We start from the raw sequence: 22486 nt of genomic DNA on the forward strand, positions 1-22486 counted from the left end.
AAAAGAAGCAGACAGATGTAGAGACATGCAGATGAAGCGCGGGGGGGGGGGATTTGACTCTTCAGGGTGCTGGTTTCCTTTGATCTCGAGGCCTTCTGGATATGCTTCTCCCGCTGTGCTGGGATAAACACGTATCTTGTAAACTAGTGAATTTTTGATGCCCAGACCTGTAGGTTGTGTGACCACATTTTGTCATGGAAATTGGTTTCCTCACTCACTTGTAAGGAGGAAATGCAAATGCACGCGGATGGCGAATAGGTGTCTACCTAAGTGTCAGATATTACTCTTTTACTTTATCACTCACTCTTCCCTCTCGTGTACATAACTTTTATTTCCTGCCTTCGTGTGTTTTCTTATTTCTTTCCAACACCTTCCTTATTAGTCTCACCTGTGCCTGGACACTTTCTCCTTCTCCTCATGGCAGCTACTGTTTTTAGATATTTCATTAAACGTACTATATGTAAAATCAGCCGCAAAGGGGCTCTAAAGGAAAACAACAAAAGATGACGTCTAGGCTTGCAGGGTATCATGAGTCTCTCTGTGTGATTAAGAAAACTGACATCCGATGAAGGGAACCAGAGAATACAGTGATTTAAGAGGCCTTCGCTTTCTCGCTCGTCTTGTTCCGCTCATACAACCCTGGGAAAAAACAGAAAAGCGTTTCTTCGACTCACCTTTGACAATCTGCTTGGCGCAGGTGTTGTAGACCTGTTCCTGTGTGGTGTTGGTGGGAAACACCTGGTCAAACACGTACGACTTTCCCTGCAACAAGAAAAGAAAAAAACAAAAAAACAACACAGACTCAGTTAGTTACATGACGACACTGACAGTTTAGAGAGCACTCCTGACTACTTTTCAACACCTCCTCCTCCCATGCGACTCGCTGTTAAATCCAGACCGGGAAGTTTGTGAAGCCGAGGAGGAGTGTGTGGATGCATGTGTGTATGTGAGTGTGTGACAGAGAAAGACTTCACACATTATGCTCTACACTAAAACATTATGTAAAGCCATATTGCCACATAAAAAAAAAGGCCACACATCAATATTTTCTTTACGCATAATGAAAATGCTTTATTTAGGAAGTGTCCATCTGTGCATATCAGGCCAGGACAGCAGCACGCTTATCACTTTAAAGGCCCCATCTGTCTGTTCTGAGTGTGTGCAAGTCTGTGTTGAATATTATGTGTGTGTGTGTGTGTGTGTGTGTGTGTGTGTGTGTGTGTTTTTTTTACGAGTGTTTTGAATGAGTGCAGTGCAGCTTGAAGCCTTGGGCAAGTCTGTGGGACCCCAAGAGAGACAGGAAGAGACATCACATGTGAGGGGAAGCCATTAGAGGCAGCGTTCAAGGACTCGAGTGATGGAGTGAAGATGAGAAATGGAGTGGAGGAGTAGAGCAGAGGAGTGTGAGTGTAGATAGGGCAGAAGAAAGGGTGGGACCTGAAACTAAGGATTGCATGCGTAAAAGAATAAATCATAAATAGTAAATGGGGGGGGGGGGGGGGGAGAGAGAAAAGAAAGCAATGAGGAACCAAACAAAACAGCCAACCAGCTAGCAACTAGGCATTAATCTAGTCACACAGCCAGGCAGAGATAATTCAACAAACTGTCTTTGAATAATTTAATCAACTAATTAGCCAGCTAGCATTATTCAGCTAATAAGCTACTTCACCCAGATATTCAGTTAACCACACAGACAGAAAAAAATACAGAAAAGCAAAGTTCTGATGGCACAAAGGTCTCAAAGCAGTTTTTGTCTCTTAAATAAAACAAGCCTGTACGAGACTGTAGCTTTACAAACAGTGTATGAGCGACTTGGTGAGAGTATGTATGTTTGAGTAAAGTTCAAAGCTGCAGTGTCTGTAATAGTACAAGACAGCCTGCGCCTCCCACAAACCCTGCAGACATCCAGTGTGAGACGCTGAAACATCGAAGAACTAAACTCCAAAATCTGCTCATAGTTTGTATTTAGCTGCCAGACTAACACATTGCAGCCCTGTCTCCTAAATATCACAATCCTTTACTATTAACTTTTAACAGAAACTGGCTTTTGGGGGGAAATGTGACTGAATGTTGGTTCATTTTAATTTCAGGAACACATTTTCTTAACTTAAAGTTATAAAATATGTAGAAACTGAATGAATAAGCTTATTTACTGCTGACGGTTTTTTTTCTTCCCAAATATAGCATTCTTGAAACTCCATTGTCCGGTATTAATAAGCTGGTTTGCTAGACATGGATCCGAGACAAAATGTTGACCGTCATCACTCCGTATTCCCGCAATCCACCCAAACTTTATCCTCCAAAAGTAAGCACAGTTTACATTAATACAGTGTTTCATTTTCTCTAAATAAAACAAACAGTGTGTCTGAGCATAAATATGTCAGTGATTATTAAAATCATTGCGTGCAATTGAGAAAGTTTTTTTATATACAAAACATATTTCCAAGGAGAAAACTGTTGCACGCATACTCTACTTAAGCTTTTAGGATGACTTATCGTTCAAAATTCGGACACAAGATTTTTAATCATTGAGGAGATCATATTTTTGGAGCTTTTATTCTATCAGCCTGTCGAAAAAAATGGGGGATTTGTGTGAAAGTTGGGTTTGGCTAAATAGAAACCAATCAAATTTTAGACCACATTGGTCTCTCATAATAGCAACACTTACAACAAAAGGAAATCCTCATAGTATCAAGCATAGTGGTTGCACTTGCAGATTGACATAATAGAAGTCAGCACTGTTGGCCTTGGAGAGCGGAGGACTTAACACGACCAGACACGGGACTCATCTTGGGTGTTGACCTATATTTAACCATGAAAAATGACTCAGTGATCCCTTTTTTTAAGCCTGCAGAAAAGCTTCTCAAAGCCCAACAATGAAGGTTTCTTATGTAATCTGGATGTGCTGTATAGTAGACAGGATTTATACTGGACACAAACCAACCGTTTTACATGTATCCATATTGCCTTGAGGGTTGCATAGTGAGTAGGAAGAAGGAGCACTAAGTTACATAAGCAAGGCATTAAATCCATACAAGCTCTATAGGTCTTGTTGTCCCTTCTAGGAAAGAGAAAACAATTTCCCTCCATGGGGAAACACATTATACTTTATTTTATTAGAAGGATAAAACCGCATGCATTCCCCCCCAGAGAGAAAGATTACGAAGAAAAAACAGGATTAGGGATTTAAATTCTTTAATCATGGAAAAAAAAGAATAAGAAAGTGTGTGCTGCTCTATCAAGCTGCCACACACTGAGCACCATCTTGAATGCTATTAGTTTTGATTAGTCCTAATAAGCTCACCAACAGTGATGCTAATGCCTTTCACTGTTACATAATCTACCATAAAGAAAATGACATTTGAGCGTGTAGAACATGTTATGTACTGCCCTTTACTTAAAAGCCATACAACTTCGGAGGACGCTCTTAACCAGGATTATTTCTGCACCAGTGATCTGGGATAACGTTCTTCAATAATCCCATGCACCTCCTTGCTGTTTCACATGTAGGCCCTGCTGCCTTTAAAATGACTGATGACTCATGAACAACAAAAAGATAGAAAAACTTTTCTATGGCTCAGTCGTTTCTATATATAATTTATATAATTTCCTCCTTTGGATTAATAAAGTATTTCTAACTCTGATTTTGATAGCCTTTTTGTTTCAATCTTGTTAAAGGTCCCATATTATACTCTTTTTTGGGTTCATGCATCTATTTTATGTTCCTACAAAAGTAAGTTAGCCATCGGTGATTGCAGGATAATATTTTATAGAGCACATTAGAAGATCCACCATATATCACCTTAAAAGTCTGGAGACTAACAAACTGTATGCACATACTGTGCGTGCTCTTTTGAGTGACAAATCAAATAAAAGAAAGAGAGATGGACCAATTCCATTTTTTGAACTTCAACATTAAAGTCTGAATAACCCCATGTCTTTATAAAGAATACACTGCAGCTAGCATTCCTGAAAACTTACAGGCAGCAACACACAGTATGGGCAACAAACTACATTTTCCAGCTACGAAAATAAAATGTCAGCAACTGATTTAATCACAAAGTCACAATATTTGAAGAACTGCGGCAAACAAGATGACAATAAAGACAACTAAAGTCCATGGCGACAAAGCATATCTGCAACAATAAACGATCAACAATCAAGCTGAAATAATATGTTTCCCCCTCGGTTTGAAGATAATTTGGCGCTTGTTTCTCACAAAGCTTTTGGATCATTTGGGTTGTGGACAAGTTGCTGGCTGCGAGAGCAGAGTGCATGAAGAGCGCCTAAAACGTTTTCAGTTAATTTACCTAAAACCAGTGACCTCAACCAGCTGCAATCAACTAAAGATGTGTTACTCGCAAAGACAAGAGAGAGTCATAAAGCAGCAAAGAGATGAAAGACTGTATACTATACTATATATTCACAGAGTGTTGAGGGTTACAGCTGCTGGCAGTTGATAGACTGAGACGATGAAATAACTTGAATCATGAGAAGTGCATTTTATTTCAGTCGCAACAGAAAACGTCAACATTGGGATATTTATTCAGGCCACTTAAAGTAAATGTTTTGCGGCCAAAGTTGAGACATTAAGAATAGACGAGCGCCGCTTTCTCCGTCTGCTAAGAGACTCTCGCAGTATCTGTTCGTAAGAACGCATTCAGGAAAGCAAGAAAAAAAAGTGCTCCCAAGTGCTGTAGCTGAAAATCAGGAAACTTTTCTGCAAACACAAGACTCTGAGTGAGAACACTGACCTCTCACTTTACAGCCTGTGCTTTGCAGGAAATAGTTCATTTTTGTGACAGAAGCTGAAGATACTTTGGCACAACCCGAGCTTCCAATTTTTTGTAGCTCGTTTCTTGTCCGTATTCTGATAGGATGGACTGTTTGGTTGTTGGGCTTTAATCACAGCTGCAGGTACAAATAAGCCTCCTATTCAAACTGATTATGCCTGACTCTTTTCCCAATGAGCCATTTGTAATGCTACACAACACACATGCAAAACACACTTAATATCAGAGAGGCAGCGAGGGAGTGAGAAATCATGACGTGATCTTCATTGGGGTGAATAAAATGAGTTAGTTATGTAAGCGGGATGAAAAAAAAAACAACCCCTTTGCTGGTTTTTGTTTTGCCTGTTTACAACACTCATCTGTTCCCGTTCTGCTTCCACATAATAACATCCTACATGCACTCTACACATCTGTAGGTCACCATGTCTACATGCCCATCTCTTACACGTTTTGTGTTGCCATAGGGACAGAAACAATCCCTTCTTTGTTTTGATGATGTCTTTTCAGTGATGTGCATGCCCCCTGATGTTGAACCCTGATATATAAACGCGAATATGTTAGCGTGTCTGCGTGTGTACAACTACAGATAACATTTAAAATGATGCTGCCACATGCTGACATTGTTTGTGGCCCTCAGCTTTGTATGAATGTCAAACACCCACATGGCCTGTCCAGCCTGCGATGTGCTGCTGTCTGCCAACAAACAAGAGAGTTGCAGGCAGACGGAGAAAAAGAGACGGACAGCAATAAATAAAAAAAATAAAAAAAAACAACTGCAAGAATTATTGGCAGTAGGCTACGAAGCTGAAAAAGAAGACTTTGACTTAAACTAAAGGAAGAGAAGAAGAAAATAACCATTTAGCGCAAGTGACCAGAGTAGAAAAATAAAAACATGAAATAAGGATAAACCCAAAATAAGGGAGGCAGAGAGGGTGAAGTACTGGTAGAAATCCCAGAATGGGAAGGTGGAGAACATACAGCATGAGAAACAATCTACTGAAAAACAATAAAATGAGACAAACAGTACCAGAGAGAGACAAAGGAGACGGATGAAGGGCTGCAGCAGCAGCTGTTGAATTTAGATGGAGGTCTTCTGGTACAGAGGGTTTAAGACCCCTGGGACCACAGAGGCCCCTCTCTCACCAGAGGGCTTGGCAACAGACTAACAGCAGTGTGCACAGACACATTTGGGTCTTTGTGAAAATCCTTGATTGCAATGAAGGTAAAAACAGTTATATGAGTTTAAGACTGTACTGCTTGATATTAGTGCACACATCTTAAATGTCTAATTTTGACCTTATAATTGATCTAGTTATTAAGATATTTCAGTCAAAAGGGTCGATGGACGCCCACGCGAAATATAACAAAAGCAACATTAGCCAAAAACTGTGTTGACTTGCACTGGTCTCTTTTTAACTGTCCACACTGGTTGTCCTGTTGTTCGCGCAACGCTGATTCATGAAGTTTGAATCTGTCAGACTAAAGACGGTGGCGTGACGGAGCCCACCAGGGAGCTGAAGGTTTCTTGTGTGAGTGTTCAGTCAGGTTGCTAATAACAGTCTGCAGGCTGCTTGTTTTATCTGATGTCACTGACAGCAAAGAAACGCATAATAGTCACAATTTAGAAGATGTGATTTTCAGTTTAGAAGATCAAACTGAGATGACTTCTTGACTCGGATCTTGAGCACACAGCTCAAAGGTAGCGTAAGAGGTTTATTTACAGACAGATTGATTGTGGACACAGAGCCTCCAATACTATTGATGGGTGGACTCCAGGTGTCTGAACCAAGCTTCTTAGTCTGAATGATTTATACAAACGTTTCATCTCCTCACGTGACGCTTTGATCCTTTCAGTTTAAGTTGAACCGCTTGATTTAAAGTACCCCGTGAAATGTTGTTGGACCATCAGTAACAGAAGAGCGGGTTCGTCTACATCTTGTGTACGAGATGACACGCAAGCCTCCCAGAACTTGTACCAATTGATGTGCTCAGCCTCAGAAATGTAAAAATGTGCCAACAAAGGCAAGAAAAGTGAAAACTGCGACGGGAGGCGGCAGAGTATTCAGAGAGCACTTGATATGTTGTTGAGAAAAGAAGTGCGGGTAAACATTGTTCACGAGAAAACTCCACAGAGCAGCTTGAAGGTCAAGCAGAGAGAAAGAGTGGCGTTGGTCAAAAGGAGTCCGTGTTATGAAACCAACATTAACGGTTGGTTGGAGACAAGGCGAAAACAGAACTTCTCAACGTCAAGCTAGACACCACCCGACCCCAGCTTGGAAGAGCTTTCTGACATAATAATTGCCTCATGCTACAAAAATTACACGGACTGTCTTTGACCGGCCGCAGGTTTTACTCCCACAGTAAACTTAAAGGTCACAATGTCAGAAAAATGTAAACAGAACAGTTTTTTTTTTTTAAATTAGACCAATGCTTTCCTTTTCATGCAGAGACCATCCTTGAAGGTACTCTGACATCAGCCAGAAAAGAAAGCTAACACTAAAAAGACTCACAGGGTGAACATTTGTTGACTGCCAATACTTGCAACAAAAGAACAATGCTTTCAAAAACGGACACACACGACTACTTGAGTTCCATTCAGGGAGGTTTAATTCTTCACATTTTCTGCCTGTCCCTCTGATTTCATGCTAAAGTGTCCTTCCTACTAACCGGGAGATAAATGGCTAAATATTTAAAAGAGAAAAAAAAATCGGATGTTAAGAAGATTATGCATGTGTTCTTTTTCCTCCTACATGTTGGTGGGTTGACAAGCAGGCGGCTGCTCACTTTTTTTTATTTATTTTTTTTTTTTTACTTTTGAGTGGTTCGGTGTTGGAGGGTAAACTCGACTGGAGAAGTCAAGGTCCTGTTTTTTCCTTATCAGACTCTGTGTGCCACAATGTGTGTGCGTGTGTCTGTCTTTGAGTCAGTCTCCGTATCCGTCTGCCTCCACAAACTCATCTACTTTCCCCTCTCTCCTCACAGAGAGACTGATGGAAGAGAGGAGTTCTACTGTACGCCAATGCCTGCTCCATCCGTCAAGATAATCAGGCTCCGAGCTGCAGATAACAGCATCATTAGCGGTACGCTCAACAACAAAACCCCCGCCCCCCCTCCCCCTCTGAAAAGCAGGAGTTACATTAGACAATACTATCGCAAACATGACCGTATTTCTTCATTCACTCTGCTGACAAGTCACTGCAAAGTGACGACAGTGGTAAAATCTATAAACTGGGATAGGATGGGTTTTTTTTGTTTGTTTTTTTGCAGCTCTGTTGTACTTATAAAAGAAAGTTTTGAAGCGGAATTAACTTAATCACCAGCTTAGGGAACGAAAAGTTTACCACCCAACAGTGCGTTGTTAACACTTGTCTAATAATTTCACTTATTTCCCTGTGTCAAGTTGTTTATTAAAGCGCCACACAATGAAGTGGAGCAATTAGTGCCCCATCAGAGCGAAATGCTCTGCATAATTCATCAGGGGGAGAGAGGGAGAAGCAGGAGGAGAGAGGGAAGAGAAGATTGGAGAGTGGAGGAGAAGAGTGCGGAAGAAGAGAGGGAAGCCATGATTGGTCTTTGTTCAATGAGTTTCAGAGCAGAACATGTGAGATCCATCAACGTCCCCGTGGACTCCAGAGGAAGAGGAAGGGAAAAAAGAGGTTTGGAGCAACATTCACAACCAGTGGAAGACGGACAGATTGGAAGACTGTTAGAATGCAAATGAGCTGAGATGATGGTCTAAAAATTAGGGAACAGAAAGATGAGTAAAAAAAAAACCCCTGCAGAAAGACATTCATTTATTTAATTCTGAGAGTCTCTGGAATTATACATCCATTCAGCAATGACAGCACAGCTTAAACTGCCTATTTCTTAGTGAAGGGAGAACAGAGTAGAGGATACTTGTACATTTATTTTGATATTATCTTTGACACTTTGACGTGGCATCTGTTGCACTGGATGGCTCTAACAGCATTTCATTGTACTCGTACAATGACAATATCTTATCTTATCTTATCATCAGAAATGAACTGGATCTGAGAACACATTTTTGTTATAGTAATGTTAACTAATTATTTCAGCTGAAGCCAAACCCTGCGGCCATAGGGAGAGATCAGGGATATATCAGCTTTGAAACAGAAACCTTTTCGCTGTAAGGCTATGATCCTACTTACTGTGATTTGCCTCCTTCATGCGACACATTTCCAGTTAAATATTGTTAAATATTGATTCTTGATTAAATAAATCTCATCCCGAGGTTTATTTAGAAACTGTACATAAATTCTTGCAATGTGCAGTCACTGACTTTAAGGCCAATTTGAGGGAACAGAAAAGAAATATGCACACAATGGTAGGTTATATAGTGAACTTTTTTGCAAACATTTGATGACGACTACGTGTTTAGAGACAGGCCGAATAAAGCTGAGGAAATTATGATAAGACGTAAAACTGTATTTCTAAAGTGTTTTTCTATACTTCCAACCACTCTCATTCTCATGTTTACACAACATGTCACAAATACAGATTTAAACACACATTCATACACAGATGGATGTGCCCTTCAAAATTAACTCCTCCAATTCATAGGCATAAACACACCACGAGCAATGCCACTGAGAGCAATGGGTGCTTCAGTGACTTGCCCGAGTGCATGTTGACAGCATCAGCTGGGATCACACACCATCCCCAATTTTAAAGACAACCAACTCGACCACTGAGCAACAGCTCAAGCAGCTAATTGCTCCACAATGTTCATTAGCAGGTTTCTCAATGTGTCTGTCTGCTGCAGAGGCAAATGCTCAACCCCGCACGATCTGTGTGCACCCGTTCCATCTGCGCCATGTACACGCCCTCTCCGGTCAATGCTTGAGCTGCCGTCCGTTTCTGTCTCATCCCAAAAGTGCCACTCGGCTCCCCTCCACCTCAAATAAGTGCAGCACGTCTAAAGCCGAAAACAGCAGACCGGGGGAAGAAAATGGGATGCATAGAGCATCCGGTCAATATCAAAATAAAACAATTGCATAACTAATCACATTATCAACATAACGTTGAAGAGCAAGTCAACCTCAGAAATGCAAAGCAAGCTGCTGTTCCCCCTCATGTTATCCTCTGAGCTCGCTCCTCTGGGCCAAGCTGAGGTACCAGTGCACCTGCCAATCACGGCACAGACAGTATGTGACACACAGATGCTGTGGGGTCTCGGAGTATGAGTGAACCAAAAAAAAAAAGGTAAAGATAGAGTTGATAGTACACTATGAACCCAAACAGTCCTTTAAAGTCAAGGGAGCAGCAGAGTCCAGTAACCTGCAACCACAACGGTAACGTTCTGATCCAAAATGTTTACAGTCTGAGTCTTTATAGTTTCTTCTTTGAAAGTTGGACTTTTATTGGCACCAGTGTCCTCCTCATGTTTAAATGATGTGTCCTTTTGTCTTTATTGGAAACGCTCGAGGGTGCGCACAGACCCAGGAGAGCCCACAGCAACAAAGCACAGAGAGAACTGTACCCGGTTCAAATAGACTGCATGGCTAGTCAGACGCTGAGAGAATAAAATAGACTGAATGAGAGGGAGGGGAAGGGCACGAAGGCGAGAGGAAAACTCTCGTCAACTCTCGTGACAAAGATGCCCTCGTCAGTCGTCACCTATAGTGACACGTTGACTGTTCCAGTACTCGCAAGCAATGTCACAATTGATTGGGCCTCCAGCCTTCACATGCGTCCACTTACTGAGGTTTATGCAAACACAACAAAACACAGAGTTGAGCCTTGAAAAAGACATGAGCTGTCTTATCTGAAAAGGGATCAGCAACCTTAGACTGCAGCACCGTGCTTTGATCATGACCTGGGACAGTCTAAGAGCTTTGAGCCGTGCGCTCTCTCTCTCTCCCTCTCTCTCTCTCTCTCCCTCTCTCTCTCTCTCTCTATCTATCTCTCTCTCTCTCTCTCTCTCTCTCAGAGGCAATATTTAAAGTCAAAGAAAACACCTGAGGTCTCATGGACCTGGAGTCATTACCCCTCTTTCAGCCCGCAGGCACGAGCGCTCGGCTCAATGTGGGCACGCATTAAGTCAGTCAAAATTAATTCACCAGAGATACAAGCTTGCTTCTGACAGCAGCTTTGTCTCTGTCTGTGCTGCTTCAGCACATCAGGGGGAAAAAAAAAAGCCAAACACATTTAGCTATTAACACTGAAAATCCTGTTTTCCAAGCACTCCTTAAAAAAAGCCCTGTGCCTAATATAGCTGTGCATGTGTAGAATAATCCAATTAACACTGACTAACACTGTAGGGATAGGCAGTGCATCAATTTTTCACAAGTACAATTTCTTCTGAACGTTCTCTTGTTTTAAAAAAAAAGCAGACGGATCCACTGCTGAGAGGTGGAAACACTGAACACACACTCTGACGCCATGTTAACAGGGCCATCAATCCCTCTCTAACAGTAATTCAGTTTGTACATAAACCCCCCCGAGCCTAATGCACTGGCTGAATTTAGGAGAGAGGTGATTCTCCAATGAAATGATAATGCAGCCAAACTTATAATGCAGCTACAGCAGAAATCTTTCGATCTGTGCCAAATTGAAATGGAGGTTCTGCGTCGTCCTGGTCCAAACGTTCGTAATCAAATCTGAACCCATGCAGAGCCTCCACACTGAATGAAGAAGACCCATGCAAGTAATCCACCAACTATGTCTGTGAGCCCTGTTAATGAACACGTGTGCCAGAGAATGAATAATAAATTAGTTCATGAAAGGCTGGGATGGAAATATGGAAACATGAGCACAGATTTTAACTTGTGTTTGCTGGCAGCCATTATTAAACCCAGTGACCGGAGGGAATAGCTTGGTGGAAAAGTAAGCTATCCAAGAACTAGCAGTGAGCAATGATTTAAATGTGCCGTTAAAATCAACAAGAGGGTTATTGGGTTTCTCTTTGTAACTCAGCCGCAACTAATGACTGAGCTGTGCAGGGAGGTAATTTGGATAACAAAAGGCCTCCAGAAAAAAAAAGGAAAAAAAAGTGAATGGTATTAAGAGTTTGCATAAAATGTAATTAATTAGAAACTCAGGGAGATGGACGAGGTCACGAAGCAACGAAACAGTGCGTTGTGATTATTGATGTCCCTGCTGGGAGCAACAAAGAAACGGCAGCATGCAATTCTAGCCTGGAGAAGGGTTGTTGTTTTTTTTTTTTTGAAAGTATGGACTGGGATCACATCAGGACCATGCACAGATTAAAATAAGCCTGAAATTCTTGTTGGCCAAGATTTTCAAAGACTCTCTTATATAACGCGATTTTATTCGAATGGTAAATTAGATTAACCTAGGTCAAAAACAGTGGAGGAAAATGTGCTTGAAAGCATGGCTCCCCTGAGAGAGGAAGAAACACAAGTGACCTCGAGAGGAGGGAAATGTTCTCAAGTGTCAGATTCATAAACTGAACTCGGATTAATTGAAGGAAACAGGGGATGCTCCCTTTGTCTCCTTTAAGGGTTTCCTTCTTATCCTATTACAGCACATATATGGCATCAACCGCTCTGGGTCTTGGCTTGTGAACACACGTGTTTGAACATGTGCCGTTAGTTAAGATGTCGCCTCAGCAGGGACCGAGGGGGCAGTCAGAGGGACCAGGCAGCATCCTGGGCAGCACCGTGGCTAATGAGGAGACCATGCTCCATTAATGCACCCCGCAGCTAAAAGCCTCACAGTCATAGCCCACTTCTGTCATAAAGGGAGAGAAAACGGGCTGAGGAAGGGCTGACGAACTGGCACAAGCTTATCTAACCTCAGCATGTGTGCACGCCGGGTAAAAATAAAGATGAGCTGAAGGAAGTGGCAGCTAACGTACTGACTGTGACGAAACACTGAATTTGTGACTCTTGCTTGTATTAACCCACGAGTGATTATTAACTACAAGGCGCAATCACACTGCTGTGGTGACAATGATTCCCACTTGGGTAAAAAAAGCTAATTCAGAATGAGGCACATTTAAAAACGCATGCAAAAAATCAAAAACAAACGCAAAGAGGGAAAGTGACCGCTTGAAATTGAAACACTCAAAGCAAATATGCTGCAAACTCTTTTTCAGAGTATGTTTTTCTCAAATGGAGCCGAGTGTCTGACCATTTCTTTTGCATTACACTTTCCACTGTTTGTCATTGTTGTTTATTTTATGTCAGTTCTTTATGTTCACGTTTGATCTTTTGTGAAACGCTTGGAATGAAAAGTGTAAGATCAAGTCAAATCAAATGAATAGCCGACATAAACGATGCAAACGTCAAAAACTGCAAACCCAGTCTATGGAAGTGTAACACAGAAAAAAACAAGCTACATATTCATATAGCTAGTCTAAATATCTGATTGACACTTATTTTTGAGAATGTGATTAAGATTTGAGTTTGTTTTGAATCCAATGGTACAAATCATCTGATTTAACTAACTTAAAATTTTGATGCACAACCATTTGTTTCATTCTTCCAATTTGAGTTCATTATCAGAAGAGCTAGCTCATTTGAATCTGTTTTCACAAAATAACACCCGTGTGAAGGTCTCTGTGATCACAGGTTTAAAAAATTCTTCTGCACCTAAAGGCCTTAAATAAGCAGTAGATGGCTCCCAGGCCTTGAGTTCCTAACAGGGTTAACCAACAACTGAATGGCTAATGAGCTTCTGAATCTATCCTGTTTAATATCAGGGAGGAGAGGAGAAGGAAAGCAGGTCGGCCTTATTGATATGGATTGTGTGTATAGATTAGGCTCTCTAAAGCTTGAATAAGAAGAAGATAGCTTTAAAGAAGCCGTGCTTAGAATATTGATTTAGCTCTCGAAACACATAAAATGTAATCTCAGCAAGGCCAATTTCTAATTTTGAGGGTTCTCACATCTTTGCTGCTGACTGCCACGAAGTAAATCTCACCAAAATTACATCCTTTAATATTCAGACTCTGATTGACGGGAGCCTCCCCTCTAGACACCATGAAAAGCTGCTGGAAGCCTCTATACCTTTACTTAATGAGACGACAGACGATGATGAGCTTCTTCCCACCCATATTCCCAAAAGCGTAACTGCTGAGTCATGGGGAAATGAGCGGCAGAATCATTACACCATGAAATACAGCTTGACAGAGAAAAATGGAGTGAGGGAAGAGAAGAGAGAGCAGAGTGAAGAGTGAGGTCTGATCCCATGTGGTAGTGCTCCGACGGCGATGTCCAACGGGGAGAAACGAGTGCAGATGTTGACCCGACGCAGCAATCCCATTACACTTGCCTAATTGGATAGGGTGTGTGCGCTGCAGTGATAGAATTAGAGCACTAAAGCTACACCAAGCAGAGATGAGGGGAGCCCTCTGGACCTCCATTTATGGGTCTGTTTGGCTTGCAGACAGTTTCAAGAAATATCCTCGAGGAGAAACAGCACCAATGCAACCGTAAATAACCAAAGGTACGAGACAGGTAGACGTGTTTTTCCTCTCCGCGCGACACACTCTGTCAACAGCGTGTTTCGACAGCAGCTGTTTTTCCCCTCCTATTTTTCACTGCGGCGTCTAATCAAGAAAGAAACAGGAGAATAAAAGAGAATCAGCTCTCAGCCGGGCACGACAAGAAAAGCGCTCCATCAGAAACCAGACGCTGAGAAACTAAGTGGCTGCTGATTCATAATCAGTTCATTTTCAACAGTATTACGTGCCGATTATCTGCCACGGCAGATTGCCATATAATCCTTTTTTAATTTTCATAACTTGAAGACAGAGCTTCCAGGTGAGAATAAGCACATCCTTGTGAAAAGAGCAAATGAAATTGTGAGTATTAGTGCTGAGTAAATTCATGTGGACTGGTATAATCCTCTATTCTTTCCAAAAATGTAAACAAGCTGTATTTCTCCACAGCTGTGGTTAAAGCAGCCTTTAAAGCCCTGGGGTTTCTATATTAGACTTGTAAGCATGCGAGCAAACAGCAGCCATGGAAAGGTAATCCATAGCCTTATAAATGGTGCGCAGAAAATAGAGAATCAATAGCTCTTTAATGCGTACATTTCAATTGGACTGTAACACGTGAGGAGGGACCCGTTTCATCGCCACCAAGTTCACCCTGCTCGCCATCTGTCATCTTTCACGGGCCAACAAAACCAAATAAACAGAAGAATCCATGTGACAATGAAAGGAAGGTCAAAGTCGAGGTCAGGGCCTTGATACATTTAAACAAAAGTCAACACAACAAGACAGCGTACGCACACATCCTTGGGCTTATTTCGCTGAAAAACAGCTGCGAGGTGGACGAGCAGACTTTTCTTGTTATTTCTGAGTTTTTGTCCAACTTCGTATCAGTCTGATCTTTTTTTTCTCTCTCTCTTTTTAGATGAGGGCTCATTAAAATCGCACTTCTGATCTTTGAAAAAAGACTGACAGTTGCAGAGAAACAATGACCAAAAGCTGAAGAGACACTACAGAGTAAAATCCACTGTGGATATTTACTCTTGCTTGCTTGCTAAAAAAACCCAAAAAACTCTTAGAAATGATGGGTGATCTAATAATCTTTCACCAAGTTATGTCATTCCTCTTTGCCCCCTCAAGCTATCCCAGAGCGAGCAGCTAAATAATCACACGGTTTTGCAACAACAACAGCCAAATGAACCATGAAATGATTTCATTTCGGACAAAGGGAGCTGAAAATGAGGCCTCATAAAGCCCTGACGGCTTAAAGAAATATGACAGCAAACAATCATTGTGTAAATAACAAAGCTGTAAAACAGCAGTTATTTCTTATCATCATATACAGCCGCTGTTATGATTTATGCAGTATATGCCCACAATTCAATTTTAATAAGCAAGGGCTGTGTATGGCTCATATGGCACTGGCGTGTCATATCTGTATGTCAGCGGCTGAGAGCAAAAATGAGAAAATGTAATATGTCTCTGCCTCTGAGGCGTCCACGATCAGTTATTTATTCATAGAAGACAATCCAGAGCGTGATTCATCGTGGCAGTCTCTTTTGCCTGCCAGAAGATTAGGAGGGACAATCTGGCCCCTGTGACGCTGCATTATTCCAGACAGTGAAATACCAGAGACAGCTGGGTCACTCCTCTGTGAAGCTGACACAAAGGCTATGCCGGGGGGCAGTGAAGCACCAGTATGAGCTTTTTGATGTCACACAGACACTCGGACTCACAGGGCTCCACAGGTGGCCGTGCATGTGTGATGAAAACAAACACACACACAAAAAAAGTTAAAGTTATTTCTTCTCGGGAATGTGAGAATTTGCAGGTTGTCATTTCAATCACTCATGGGGGATATATATGTATAGTTTTTAGAAACTCTATTTATCCCCGTGGGGCAATTAGCGCACCAAGCGTTCGACCACAGGAGCAGCGAACTGCATACACCATGACAGAGCAAGGGGAGCAATTCAGGGTTAAGTGTCTTGCCCAAGGACACATCGGACATGTTGCTCGCAGGAGCTGGGGATCAAACCCTTGACCTTCCGGTTGAGAGACGATGACTCTACCAACTGAGAGTAATATGGAATTGCAATGTTTCGAACGGCTGCAAGGAACAGCGCAGGAACCCGACTGTCCGATTTGTGCAGTGTAGTTTACTCGTTCGGCACAACGAGTGATTCTGTTCAGTTCTTTTGAGTTTCTGCTGATGATGATTTCCACACTGAAAAATCCACGTCCAAGTCACCGACTTGAAATCTTCAGCTGAATTTTAACCAAAAGTACCAAGGAGGGTTGCTGCTTCACCTGGCTGTTGTGTCGCGCGTCCCCATTAGCAGAGGCTGTAGTCCAGCCTGGGGGGCGACTCTCGCCCCTTGGCTCCTTTCCTGCATGTCGTTCATGCATGTAGATCCCTGCTCTCTCTCTCTCTCTCTCTCTCTCTCTCTCTCTCTCTCTCTCTCTCTCCCCAGTTTCCTGCTCTGTCTACTATCCTGTCACTCAAATTCACATTAGAATGGAGTTCCTCGGCTTTATACTCAATTTTTAGTGAGCGCCTGTCTGACATAGAAACTCTCCCGAGGTGTATCTGTTGGGAGTGACGTTCAGAAATTGTCAGGATATGAATGTCCAGATGTCTGTTAATTGGTCAGGAGCTTATGTGAGAAAAATGTTGAAGCAGAAGTCTGTTTGTAGGAAATAATTAAACGACGTGTTCTTCTTGCGCCTCTTTTCAATCTCGACAGACCGTTTCTCTGAATACTGAAAGCGCCAGCTGTGTTGTTGGTGGGCGAAACAACTCAGAAAACAAACAGAAACCAAACACTTGTGACACCGACAATCGAGTCATTTTGCAAACAGATTCTGCATTCATGTGCTGAATGTGTTTACAAAGAGTAGCTGATGTGTGAAAGAGTCGTCTGAATGCTACAAGTACTCCACAAATCAGAGAAGTTGGCATGCACGGTATTACTAGGGGGGTTAAATATTCTTTCGGAGTACTGTTTTAGGGGGTAATAATTACATCTCTTGTACCATATGCTGACTGTCTTCACTGCTGCTGAAGAACACGTAGTGACTCCCAACCTCACCATAGTGTGGAAAGATCCTGCTGTGGAAACTTTCCCTTTAGCAAAAAAAAATGTTAGTGACTTGGACTTTTAAGATATCCTGGTTCATGCAGTGGAAGTGACGGCCTCCTAAAGTCCCTCGTGTATGGGAATGTTTCTATCGGTGGAAAAGCAGACTTAGTCGAGGCTGGAGTTGAGTTGTCAGCGCTCAGGTCTGTGCCTGAGGACCCTGATGGAGTTTAAAGCTGCACTAATCACATTTTAATTTTAACAAAGGATCAAATGGCTGTGTAATTCAAAAAGGTCTGCTGAGATAAAGCCCACAGATCACTATCATGGAAAATCTACAGCTACAGCGACACTCAGTTCTGTGAGGCGTTTAAGCAGCTCTCCTCTCAATAATTCGGTTTTATGACCTATGACTTTACCCGTCACTCTCAACATCCTTCATTTCAGCTGCACAAGGAATCAGTCGAAAGTGAAAATGCTCTCATAAACAGACTTTAATCTACCTGCCAAGCTCCACACAGCAGAGTAAAAGTAAAGACAAACAGCTGAGCATAGCTGAGCATTTAAGAGCTAAAGAGCAAGATATTTCCCTCAGGAGCTGGTGGAGACCCACACATTAAATCTAGGTGCATTTATCTGGTGGCCAGAAACAAAACTCCCAATGAAGACTGATGTTCCTTTGTGTCTGTAGCCTTTAGGCCAGATTATGTAACTTTGGAAAGAAGGAGAAGGAGTAACAACACCTTCATATCGCAAAGGAAAGGATCAACTGTAAAATGCAACCTTAGTCTATCTCATTCACTGAGTGGGTTTATTGTTATGACTCTTCTTCATCTGGTGGCTGATTAAAGCGTGTGTGAGGAGTAACACATACTTTGGTGTAAATGATATTTATCAGTGAGGCAGGTTGGCATCTTTATTTCCTTTATTGTCTTGTGTTTTGGTATGTCTCAAATAAAGTCGTGAACATTTCTTTGTAAACACTTAAAACACACGGAACATAAAGGGGAATCCATGTGCTATTATGAAAGTCAAAGTGTTGCTTTAATGAAACCCTTGGTGAATAATAAGAAATGTACACCTGTACTTTAGTTCCAATGAACCCAAAGTCTTGATTCGGATAGCAAGTTTTAAGTTGAATACTGTCGGCTAATGCTCATTTTAAAGTTTTGGGTTACTAGTTTAGTTTGATAGATCAAAATTCAGATAGTAGTTCATTCAGGATTTGTTGATTTTTTTTTTAGCCTGGAATGAAACCGAAACAAAAGTCAGGCTCCACCTGTTCCTCTTGTTTTGAGGCCATAGAGACATTCGTACATCAAACACACCATCTTTCCGTATCTTTAATCTCTCCCAGTCTCCTCCTGTCTGCCACCGAGGTGCAGCCGAACCATCACTCAACCACTCAAATCATTGGCTCTGTCACTTAACAAGTCCTGGAAGGAGCCTTCCTCCTCCAGCAGACAAATGAGGGGCCAGATGCCGATTGTTTCTATCAGCCGTCACGATGTGAGGGCTTAGCTGTGGCTACAGGGTGCCTGCAGCATGCCAGAGAAACGTGCGTGCCGGTCTGATTTTTTAAATCCTGATACAATCTGACTGCCGCGCCATTTAAACTCTCAAGAGATTTGTTTTTTTTGTTTTTTTTTGTTTTTTACAAATTCCTCTGAGTGTTTCAGAGCTCCAAGAGGAGAGGTACAGAGAGAAAAATACAGTCTGAATACATTTGCACATCCAAGAAAATAAAAATCTTTGCGAGCGCAACAGTAATTACAGTCGCAGAGATGAAAACTGCACGCATGCTTTTATGATAACAGAAGACTGAAGTAAAGTCAAAAGAGGCGCAGTTAGAAGATGAATAACTGGAAATGTTAGAATCAACTGCAAGCTCTTCTTTCAAGATTTCCCCGGGTTATCAGATTGCTGCTGCGACACGAATGTGTAGGAAAGGAATTACAGCAGCACAGTGTGGATGCAACCTTTTCATGGCAACAGATAAAAGTTGACCTAATTGGTTAACATCATTCTACTCCATTTCTGCATTTACTGTTTCCAGCTGTCATCATCTGTAGACTACATTACAAAGTATATATTTCCTCTGTTAAACTCAAAATACCGCCTGAGGAGCAGCAACACTGACATCAAAACAATATTTCACTGTAAAACAGATGGTTCAAGATACTAGAATTAAATTTAAAAAATTTAAAAAAAAAAAGAAGCTCATCAACTACAAGACTGAACATCTGAATGACATAATTTTTTTTTTCATTCTTGTGCTGCTTTCAAGCACACCATGAGTACATTTTAATAAAGCTGCCAAGACTGGTGCAGGAATGAATGATTTCCCTGCTGCTCTTTAATGCCAACCTGCCATTCCCAAACAAACAGCATCAAAATAATGGGATAATGAGCCTCCAGTTCAGGCTGCCTGTAGAAGATATCCTGCTGCTACAACCAGAATACACAGGACAGTCACATTGGAATATCTACCTCAACACCACTGCCACCACCAGGTATTTTAATATGGGCGTGTGTGTGTGTGTGACAACAAAGTGAGCCGATAGGGGTTTTCTGCTGTCTTCATCATCACTTGAAGTCAAGCCTCAGGCCAAATGGGTGTGTAGCTCTCTCTCTCTCTCCCTTTTCCTCCTTCCTTCTTTCAGTCTTTCTTTCTTCTCTCTTTTTCTCTTGCTCTGTGCGCGCGTGCGTGCGTGCGTGCGTGTGAGTTTGCATGTTTCCAAGTGTATATCACAAGCTGTATTGAACGAGTGCACCTACAGTGTAAGTAAGCATTTTAGCTGGCATGTGAGTCTGTTTCTTTTCACATGGTTGCATTATTAATTGTTTGTTTGCCTGTTTATGTGAGTGTGTGTGTATCTTCAAGTCCAAAGCAGAGAGCAGCGTTCTGGGTGTAATGGCATTCATACAGTATATACAGTGAATGTTCCAGCTTGCATGTGGGTCAGTTTCCGAGTGCATGCTTCTGTTTGTCTGCCTGTATTAAATGTGGGTGTTGGTGCATGTGCTCTGGTTTATGTGCATGCCTCAGATATGTGTGTCCATTTCTGGGCACACACTTGTTCATCATTTGTGTTTTTGTAGGTTTGTGTTTTTTGTATTTCTCTTTCTGTAAAGCAAGTGCAGTGATATGGGTGTGGTACAGCAGATGCATAAATACAGTGAATGCACATGTTCAAGCTCACGTGTTTGCCCATGTTTGGTCTACGTGTGTGTTTGTGATTCTATTTGTCATGTGCATGTGAGTCTGAGTGTGATTGTGTTTGTATGTCCAAATCCATAAAAAGTGGATGTATATATAATGTTTTAGTGACAGGTGTGTCCATTTTCGTGTGCATGCTTGTGTTTGTATTTTAGTGCATGTGTGTTTGTGTGAATCTGTTCATTTAAGTTTGTGCATGTTTCTGCTTGTATGTTTGTCAGTTTCTGTCAGCATGCATATATGTTTTCATACATTGGATCTATGTATGGGGGGTTGTGTCGGGGGGGGGGGGGGGGTATGTCTGTGTTTTTAAGTATGTCTTTCTCTCTCTGTATTCAAGTACTTAAGTAAATATATGTAAAAAAGCAGTATAAGTGCAAATTACAGCTTGCACGTGTGTCCATTTCTATGTGCCTGCATGTGTTTTGTAGTAATTGTGTCTGAATGTTGGCATGTTCAGATGTGCTTTACATCATAAACAACAGGAACATTTGTAATCATCCACTATTAACCTAAGCCTCAAGCGATTATCTATACGATTGATCAACATTTTATAGCTTGGGCTCATTTTCATTTCGGCTCGACAACAGTGACAGCAATCATCAGAGACAAAACCAAAAAATCCATTTACTGGACAGACACAACCCACAGAGCATAATAACGACTCTCGGGGGGATTTGCAGTGCCTGATGATTCAACGGTGCATAAAAGACTGTCTACAAGATACATCACCAGCTATAAATCAATCCTGCATAATTATTGTATGCCAGGAAACAATCCAAAATCCAGAAAATCAATACCACAGAAGGAATAATGAGGCAGAGTGTGGGATCATAGAGGTGGGGTTCAGTTTTTTTTTTAAATCACAATCCATGTAAAGCTCAGGATTGTAGACTTTGTCTGAATACCAATATGTAAATTTAATTTTAAAAAATAATCTAAAATCCAGATTTGAGCTGCAAATCCTCAATTTGATTCTGCCTTTTTTTCTGCAAGGTTCATCCTACATTACAGACCATACCTTAAAGCCTTATTGCTCATTTATGGCAGCAGCAGCAGCACACACCTGAATGAATGATGCAACATGCTGATGAGGACACTGATACTGGCTATACTCAGTTTGATCCCTGTCGGAGCCCTTCCAGTCCTGTCTAGCCGGTGTTTGATGTGTGCCAGATAAAATGAAATAAAAAAGTGTAAGCCCTAGCGTTAGCTCACATCGTCTGCATGGAAAGGTGACAGAAAAAAAAAAAGACGAGGGGATGAAGGGAAATAACTTACCCCGAGGATGACAGTGTCCTCTCTTTGAAATATTGGGATGAACTTATCTCCTCGGATGATTTCAGACTTGTTCAGAGGGCGAAATCGACACAACACCTTGATATTGCATTCTGCGTTGGCATCAGACATCGTGGAGGAGTAAAATAATGCGCTTCGGAAAGATGAAGAATATTTAGATTTTTAAAAAAAAATCTCCTGCAGACAATATTCCCTTTTCCGTAAAGAAGAGTATCTATACCTACATTTAAAGCGACCCTTGTAGGCGACGCATGTACAATTATGGACAACTACGACTTTTTGGAAGAGACTGCTGCCAAATTCAAAAAGCAATTTAAAAGAATAGCAAAACGCAACCCTGTTGAGGGTGTTTTCTTGTTTTAAATAACCTCAAAGCAGATTCAAGTGCAGTTATGAGGTGCAGAACAGGTGGAGAGTTGTAAACGGAGAGCATATCCCAAAAACTGGTCCAGGTCGGTGTAGTGTCTGTATGGGCTGCAGCTTACTCAGAAGCATGCCTTGCCTTGAATCACTGTCAGCCGTGCTCCCTCTCTCACTGGGGGCGGGGCTTGCAAAAGTAGCGCCTTTAAAATCCTCTCTCATCAGCACCACCGAGCAGCACCGAGGAGCATCGAGGAGCTGTGACTCTGCTTCTTATTCCTGCAACCACGAACTTCTATCTTCAAGTTCTGCC

The 22486-nt window shown here is 41.7% G+C and overlaps 1 protein-coding gene across 3 annotated transcripts in view; it reads right to left on the bottom strand.

Annotated features, from left to right (window-relative positions):
• kif5ab (kinesin family member 5A, b) overlaps positions 1-22328 on the bottom strand; it is a 63650-nt gene extending 41322 nt beyond the window's left edge. For all 3 annotated transcript variants that reach the window (XM_079340867.1, XM_079340866.1, XM_079340865.1), the window contains exons 1-2: positions 21796-22328; positions 675-762 (exon numbers count right to left, since the gene is read on the bottom strand). In XM_079340867.1, the coding sequence (XP_079196993.1) occupies positions 675-762; positions 21796-21924 (217 nt within the window). In that variant the 5' untranslated portion in view covers positions 21925-22328. The remainder of the gene's footprint in view (positions 1-674; positions 763-21795) is intronic.
• Between the last annotated feature and the right edge of the window lie 158 nt (positions 22329-22486).

This window comes from Symphodus melops (assembly GCF_947650265.1).
Source record: "Symphodus melops genome assembly, chromosome: 4".
Lineage (NCBI taxonomy): Eukaryota > Metazoa > Chordata > Actinopteri > Labriformes > Labridae > Symphodus > Symphodus melops.